This window comes from Gracilinanus agilis, chromosome 3 (assembly GCF_016433145.1).
Source record: "Gracilinanus agilis isolate LMUSP501 chromosome 3, AgileGrace, whole genome shotgun sequence".
Taxonomy (NCBI): domain Eukaryota; kingdom Metazoa; phylum Chordata; class Mammalia; order Didelphimorphia; family Didelphidae; genus Gracilinanus; species Gracilinanus agilis.
The window spans coordinates 86,936,484-86,945,406 of NC_058132.1; the positions used below are offsets into that span (position 1 = coordinate 86,936,484).

General features: G+C 37.3%; 1 protein-coding gene across 1 annotated transcript; it reads right to left on the reverse strand.

Annotated features, from left to right (window-relative positions):
• Positions 1 to 3,447: 3,447 nt before the first annotated feature.
• On the reverse strand, positions 3,448 to 4,386 carry LOC123238653 (olfactory receptor 52E4). Its single transcript, XM_044665859.1, has one exon. The coding sequence runs from the start codon at positions 4,384 to 4,386 to the stop codon at positions 3,448 to 3,450; it is 939 nt and encodes a 312-aa protein (XP_044521794.1).
• Positions 4,387 to 8,923: the final 4,537 nt, after the last annotated feature.

The window sequence follows — 8,923 nt, forward strand, 5'->3', positions numbered from 1 at the left end:
ATACATCCAGTCAAGTAGTCAAATTTGCTGGAATGTAAATTGAATGAAAGAAAGTAATATGAAGGAAGGCTGAGAAGGTAGATTGAAACCGAAAGTTAGAAGCTCTTGAATGCTTGAGTAAAACAGTTCTACTTTAGGCAATTAGGAACTTCTCAAGACTTTTAAGTAGGGAGGTAACACTCTCAGAACAAGACTTAGCAAGTTTACCTTGAAGACATGATATGGAAATTGAAGGGGGAAGAAGATGGAAATTTTGACTAAGTTGACTACTGTAATTTAAGTGTAATAATAGAGATCGAAACTACAACTTATCGGTGGGAGTGGAGAGAAGAGAATGCATGGGAAGCATGTTATATAGTTAGATATAATAGGACTTGATAAGTCATTAAATGTGAAGAAAGGTGTGAAGGTGTAAGAGTCTAACTTGAACCTACACCTTCAAGCCTTGGCCACCTGGAGGATGGTGGTGTTAGCCACAGAAAAAAAGGAACCAGAATAGGAGCAGATTTGGGGAAGAAGACAAACATAATTAAGACATTGGAGGAGTTGATGGGAAACTCAGGTATCCAGAAGGTACCCTGGAGGAAATGTAGGACTAGGCATTGATAGATAATGATACTACTTCCTTTTTTCAGCAATATGAGTTCTTAAAGGCACCCATTGTCACCATCAAAATGGACATCTGATGCAGTCTCATCTTCTTTCTCTTGAAAAAAATTTGAGAAAATCTGACAATAAGCAATTTCTTAAGTAATAAATCTAAATTTTATTTTCAATAGCATATGACTTTATAATTCAATAGCATATGACTTTATAATTAGTTCATATGGAATGAGTAAAATTTGATAGTGCTATAAGACTTATAAAATTATAGATAAAATGATAGATTCATAGAATCTTAGAGTTGGAAGGGACCCCAGAGATCATCTAGCCCAACTCATACCTAAACATCCTTGCTAATTACATTTAATAAATTATCATCTGGGGTGTACTTGAAAAATTCTAGCAATGAGAAACTCACTGCCTAACAATAGTCTGTTCCAAAATTAATAATTTATAATTTTTAAAAAGTTATTTCTTATATTGAGGTGAAATTAGCTTCTCTGAAACTTTCTTCCCTCATGTCAAGTTCTGCCCTCTGGGCCCACTAGAATTAATCAAATAGTTATAAAGATTATATAAAAATTTAGAAACTTTTTGGCCAGAATACTTTCTTAAACGGTTGATGCTCTGGGGTCCTTCTCTCTATGCCTTCCTATGTCCCCCATTTGGGACTTGGTATTTTCTGTGGACCATAGAGCTTCTCTTCCTCTAGTCTTAGTAATATGGATGTAATTTCCCTTTTATCATTGCTGCCTCCCCCATTTCTTTATGTTCTGGTCCCACCATTTGAAGGTCTGTATACTAAGGTATTTCCTACTCTAGTCTCCATGCTCCTTATTTATATAAGGAACCAGTATTGTAGACAGCAAAGGAACTAAAAATGATTGAGATAAACCTTTCTGACAAAAAAAAGCCAATACAGTGTCTTTGTCTTCCCCTTCCCTTTCTACATCCCCAAAACTCCTTGCCCTAGTCATTGATTTCTTCTTCAGTTTTTCTTCTTAAATTTCCTTGATTCATTATTTGGTATCAATGCTGGTATGCTACTTGATATTTCTATTGCATGTCCTTGACTATAACAATTTCTGATGACCTCTATTTTAATAAGCTTTTAATTTATCCATTCATAAAACTATAGAGTCATAAACTTTCCAGGTTACAAACAAAAGGGGAAAGGGAAATGCATTTATTAAGGGCCTACTATAAACTAAGCACTGTGCTAATTACTTTACAAAAATCTTTTTTGGTATTTGCAACAACTTTGTGAGAAAGTGGCTAATATTATCCCCAGGTATTATAGTAGTAGAAACTAAGGCATAAAGGCTAAATGACTTGCCTAGGGTCACACAGTCAGAAAGTCTCTGAAGGTGGGAGCTGAATTCTGGACTGCCTAATTCCAGTACTATTGCTCTATCCCTTTCACTACCTAGTTGACTCTGACAAAGGAATCCAAGAGATCATCTAGTACAATCTATATATACAAGCAGGAATCACTTCCACAAACATGCCTGATCATTTTGCCCCTGCTTAAATATCTCTAATATCCTCTGGGATATCCCATTACACTTTTTGGAGCCCTAATGATTACAAAGTTTTTCATTTGATCCAGCCATAATCTGCTTTTTCTATAGATTCCATCTATTACTCCTAATTTGAGTCTCAGGGATAAGCAAAATAAGTCTAATTAGTCCTTTAAATGATATCCTTTAGAGGCTTTAAAATAGTTATAAGACCTGGCTACGTTTTAGCCTTGCACCCTTAGCATTTGGCTATTGACATTAAGGCATTACTGGGGAAAATCCAGTGGCAGTGTGGCTTTCTGATTGTTGTTTGCCTCAGCCAGTTCCCAGATCACAATGTAAAGGGGATAGAAAAGAGAGGACCCTGTTGTGGGAGTCAACCAATCTCCTTAACCATTTCTGGGGACAGAATTTGAAGACTATTATAGGATATTCATCTAAAATTGGTAGGTCAAAAGATTATAGATTTAGAGCTGAAATGGACTTGATTGGCCCTAGGTTCCAACTACTTCATTTTCATACATGAGGAAACATGCGAGAGGGCTAGAAAAAATCTAATAAATGTCTAAGTCAGTATTTGAACCAATCTTCCCTACTGTAAGCTAAATAATCTCTCTTCTGTGCTGCCGAGGTGCTTCAAAGAGTAGTTTAAGGGCTCTGAACTACAGATCCCCGTAATGTCATCAAACTTTTTCATATAAACTTCATTTTGACATCTGGCAGAATTTGTACTTGCATTTTAGATTCTAAAATATAATCTTAATTTATCTGTGAATATGAGACATCTGTGATGAAAGGGAGCCGGTATCAAGACAGATGGACCAGGGGAAAAGGAGATGAGGGGTGATGGGCTATCATGGAGAGAGAACTGAACTGGAATCCAGGAGACTGCATTCTAGCTGTGACTCTAAAGCAAATTAGCTGGATATCATTCCAGCCTTCAGCTTCTCTACCTCTCTTTTTAGGAGGCTGGACTTAAAATGAGGAGTTAACAGATGTCCAGTTCTAATATTCCATGCAGAAGAAGAAAGAAGATAAAAAGCTGAGAAATGGAATTAAAAGGATATATCATTCTTTAAACCTCTATCATTTAACCTGTGGGCCAAAGCTGTCCCCAGGAAACACATCTCTTCCCTAAATTCTTTGAGGGAGTAGAACATTGGCTTAGTTGACCTTTAGTGCTATTCTCATCAAAATCTGGGTCACTAACTACTCTATGGTGTCCTGGGTCTTATAATATGACAAAGAAAATCACTGAGATAAAAAGAGTACAAGAAAGGAGTGGGATGGAAGGTAGACATGACTTTCATTCTCTCTATAGTAGTTACTCTTTCTGAACAAAGACTTTTAGTACACGGTCTCGTATTTGCTTAGTCCTAACTCCATAGATGATGGGGTTGAGTGCAGGTGGAACAACAACATACAGATTAGCCAGGAGGATGTGAATGTATCGGGGGATGTTCCGGCCAAATCGGTGGGTCATAAAAGAGAAAAAAGCTGGTGTATAGAAGCACAGCATGACACAGACATGGGAACCACAAGTATTGAGAGCCTTAAGTCGGGCATCACGAGAGGGGAGCCGAAAAACAGCTCGGAGGATAAGCATATAGGAAGTAGCTATCAGGATCACATCCACTATTATGTTGGAAATCACCATCAACCCATAAATAATATTGACCTTGATGTTTGCACAGGCCAATCGAGCAAGGCCCATGTGTTCACAGTAGGTGTGAGGAATGATATGATGCCCACAGAATGGCAGTCGCAGAATGAGAAACACAAATGGGGTAACCAGAATTAGATTCCTCCCAACAACAACTGAGGCTAATATGATGATGGTTTTGTTGGTAAGAATCATAGTATATTGGAGGGGATTGCAGATGGCCACAAAACGGTCATAGGCCATGGCTACCAAAAGAACTGTCTCCATGCCTGTAAACATGTGAATGAAGAACATCTGGAGGAGACAACCAGCAAAACTTATTTCCCTTAAGCTGAACCAGAAGATGCCCAGCGTCTTGGGGATGGTGGATGTAGACAAACCCAAGTCAATCATTGACAGCATGGCTAAGAAGTAGAACATAGGTTGGTGGAGACTCCGTTCAGTTTTTATTACTAATAAGATGGTGACATTCCCCACAAGTGCAATCAAGTACACAAGACCGAAGGGGAAGGCAATCCAAATGTGTATAGATTCCAGCCCTGGGATTCCTAGCAGGAGAAATGTGGAGGGATGGAATTCAGTGCTATTCAGCTGAGACATTCTCCTAGACTGTAATAGTAGCCAAGAAGAAGAGTAGGAGCGTTTTTCTTTCTAGCAAGGTCCTCTGGCAACCGGGCTCTGGAGAGATACAAAGTATATTAGGTTCAGTTAATAATGATAACAATAACTTACATTTAAATGGTGAATTATTATTAACAAAATGTTTTCCTTTGAAATAATCCAGTGTGATAGTAAATGTGAAGAAATGGCTATTGCTCATTTTATACATGGGGAATATGAAATTTAGACAAGTTAAATTCATTTTCTAGGACTGCCCAACTAGTATAAATATCAGAGTCAGAGACTGAATGGTTCAAACCTAAAGTTTTTCTCCAGGTTTTGCTGTCTGGAGAAGTGAGGTCAAATCCTGTCTTTAATTTATAATAGTTTATTGGTGATAAACACTCATTTAACCTCTCAGATCCTAAGTTTCCTCATTCTGGATAAAATTATTTATATTACTTATGTCATAGGGCTGTTAAGTGGAAAGTGTTTTCTTTAAATCACAATGAAAAATATGAGTTATTACTATACACTTGTATTATACAATGTGTTTTAACATAATATGTAAATTATTATGCACATTATTATGGTTGTGCATATATTATAAATTATTCACTACATCAAAACATCTCTCAATGTAAAAAAGGAAATAGGCATTTTTGAAGACTGACAAAATTTTTCTCCATCTTCAGGGCACTTAATTTGCCTTACAAAGGGTATTTAGGTTTCTTTGTGTATTTTTAGCATCAGTAGTATTTGCATGTTATTCTTTTTTTAAAACTCTTACCTTTGGTCTTAGAATCAATACTAAGTATCAGTTCTGAAGCAGAACTGTAGTAAGGGTTAGGCAATTGGAGTTAAGTAATTTGCCCAACATCAATTATGTAGGACATGTCTGAGATCAGATTTGAACCCAGGACTTTCTGTCTCTAGGCCTGGTTTTCTATTCACTAAGCCACCTAGTTGCTCCTTGGCTATTATTCTTATTGCTTCCAATAACTCCTACACCAATGTCATGTCCTGGTATAGAATTGATTCTAGGTTCTCTGAGATGATCAGTGCTCTTGGAGTACAAGATCTGACAGCTCTAACCAAGCTAAAAAGGCTTTAGATAAAAACTCAATGATGAGGTTTATGTATATTTTCTGAGATATAGCCCAACAAATAACTAACATTTGTACAGTATTTTAAAGTTTGCAAAGCATTTTACAATGATTATTTCATTTGATCCTCACAACAACTCTGAAAGCAAGATTATTGAGAGAGATGAAGAGATTTGCCAAGGGTCACATAACTAGTAAATGTCAGAGCAGGGGTCGGCAACCTTTTTGGCCGTGAGAGCCATAAACGCCACATTTTTTAAAATGTAATTTTGTGGGGCAGCTGGGTAGCTCATTGGATTGAGAGTCAGGCCTAGAGATAGGAGGTCCTAGGTTCAAATCCGACCTCAGACATTTCCCAACCTGTGTGACCCTGGGCAAGTCACTTGACCACCATTGCCCACCCTTATCACTATTCCACCAAGGAGCCAATACACAGAAGTTAAGGGTTTTAAAAAAATGTAATTTCGTGAGAGCCATACAGTGCTCACAGTGCGCGCTCCTGTAACAGCGCCTGAAAAAAAAAATTGACTTTATGGCTCCTGCAGAAAGAGCCTTATGTTACTGACCTCTGTGTCAGAGGTTAGGATTTGTATTATGATCTTCCTGACTTCAAGTCAAACATTACATCAACTGTTTCTTATCTAAATTTGGAAAGGCTGAGTCCAAAGTTGGCTTTGGTTTATAATTAGGTTTATAATGATGTGACTTTTAATTTTTCCCACAGCAACTATTTGATACCCTTTAATGAATTATAGAGGATTTCAATGTTCATCAGTGGAAGAAATGACATAGTATCTAGCTGATAAAAATAACAGATTCCTGATATAAGTATTTTCATGAAGGTGATAACTCTTCCAGGACACAGGTAGAGTTTTCTAGTTCTCTTATTTCTCCATAAGAATCTCAGTAAAGGGATACAAACAGAAACCCTTAGACAATAATATGGGATGACTGAAATTGGCCAGTGAATCATTTCTGTTACCCTTGCTCAAGGAATATGGGGAGGGGGGGGAGAAGATGAGGCAGTGAGGGAACAGCTTCAATAATGGATGGATTGTATATATTCCTGAGTGGACTCTCAGAGATAACAACCAGTAAATGTCAAGCTTTAGTCTATAAAAATTACATAGACCCTGCTATGCTCAAAATGGGCCACCATCTGTATACAGAAGAATGGATGAGAATAAGGCCAATTTAACTTTTTGGAGATGACAGATGAGGAGAAATCAGACACTAATATCTTAAAATATCTGGAATTTCTCCAAGAGGGAGACTATACCCTACTAAAATATTTGCTTATATTTGATGGTGTATATAACAATAAAGAAGGAGAATATCAAGTAGAAGATTTAAGTAGGTGGATCTCTCTCTCAGACTTGCTCTGAATAACTGCCTCTTACCCTGTATCCTCCTTCTATCTAGATCCAGCATTCTCCTCTCATCTATATTATTTCTTCCTCACTCTGCTCATCTCGTGGTGATTCAAAATTTCATTATCCCAAGAGACAAATAAACCCCAGTACTGGAGAAGTGTAGCATCTTTCTACATGCAGAAACCTTTGCACAGAAGATCTTCTCAGGAATAGGAAAGTTCCAGTTGGATTCTATACTATTTGCCTTAGACCCTAGATGAATGTGGCAACTCTGATAGCCTCTTCTGAGCAACTTAAGGATATACACACAAACACATGTACGTACACACACATACACATATATTATATAAATATATATATGTATATATATACATATATGTAACACAATGTGCCCAGCACTATGATAAACACTTTGCAAATATTTACAGAAATTACAAATGGATCATTAGATCCTCACAAAAACCCAGGGTGATAGGTACTATTATTATTCCTATTTTAAAGATAAAAGAACTGAACTAAACAGAGGCTAAGTGATATGTCTAGGGTCACACAGCTATTAAGTTTAAGGCTAGGTTTGAACTCAGATCTTTCTGACTACAGGACCAACTCTCTATCCACTGTGTGACTAATATATACATATACATATACACATATGCATACACACACACACACACACACACACATATATGTATATATATTGCTAACCTAATCTTTGTTTTTGACATGTGTTTTGGTAGTGGGGAGAAGTACCTAAACTAAATGAACATCCATCAGAGAACTGAAAAGATGTCCTTCTTATGTAAGGTCCCCTGTCATAGGGAGCTGTCAGGCTGTGACTTATGGGATTTAGAAAATGAAATGGTTTTAGAGGTCACTTATCTAACCTTCCTTTTTAATATAAATGAAGAAGCTAAGGAGCAGAAGGTTAGCACATTTTCTTAAAGTCATATGAAAAGGAAGGAACAGAATCAACTCAGTATAATTATGTTCAATTCATCAGACATTTACTAAGTCCTTCCCATTTTCTAAGCACTTTAGGTCCAAAAATGAAACATTACTCTACCTTAAAGGACTTACAATCACTCTGGAATCAGGATTGGAACCTAAATTCTCCCAAACTAGATCCAGATCTTATTTCCAGCTGCATCATCCTGCCTAAGAGTCGAGTAGATGAATATAAGACATAAATGAAGAAAATAATTATTGGTCCATCAGCTAATAAGCACTTATGAAGAATCTACTATGTGCCAAGCTAAAGACCTACAAAGAAAGGCAAGAGATCACTTCTGCTCTCAAGGAGCTCACAGTTTTACAGGGGAAACAGCATGCAAACAACTATGTGGGAATAAGCTATGGATAGAATCAACAGAGGGAATGTGCTAATATTAAGGTATATCAGTGAAGACTTCCTGTGGAAAGTAGGATTTTAGGTAGGCCTTGAAGGAAGCCTCAAGGTGGAAATGAGAAGAAGAGAATTTCAGGCAGGGTAGGCAGCCAACACAAATGTCAAGTTTGATGTGTGTGATATAGTAAGGAAGTCAGGATCTATAAAGATTTGGGAAGTGGAGCAGGGGAAGATAAGGTGCTTGGCAAGCTGTAAAGAGACTGAAAAAACAGGAGAGATTCATATCGTGAATGGCATTGAATGAAAAACAGAGGATTTATATCTTATCTTGGAGGTGAAAGAGAGTCACTGGAATTTATTGAATGGGGGGTGAGATGACATGATTGGATCTGTTCTGTAAGAACAATTTAAAAGCTGAGTGAATAACAATCAGAGTAAGGAGAAACTTAAGTCAAGGAGACTAAACAGAAAGTGAATGTGATAGACCATGTGTGAAGTGATCAGAGCTTGAACCAAGGTAGTGGTGGTCAGAGGAGAGAAGGGGGGCATGTATAAGACATGTTAAAAAGATAAAATTGATAGGAATTAGCAACAGATTGGAGATGGGTTTGGAAGGGTTGAGAAAGTGAGGAATTGAGGATGACACCTAGGTTGTAACCCTGTATGACTGGCAGAGTAGTGACATCCTGGATAATAATAGGGAAATTTAGGAA

Bases quoted from the DNA above. Each gene is read 5' to 3' on its own strand.
- LOC123238653 (XM_044665859.1), bottom strand. From the start codon at position 4,386: ATGTCTCAGCTGAATAGCACTGAATTCCATCCCTCCACATTTCTCCTG.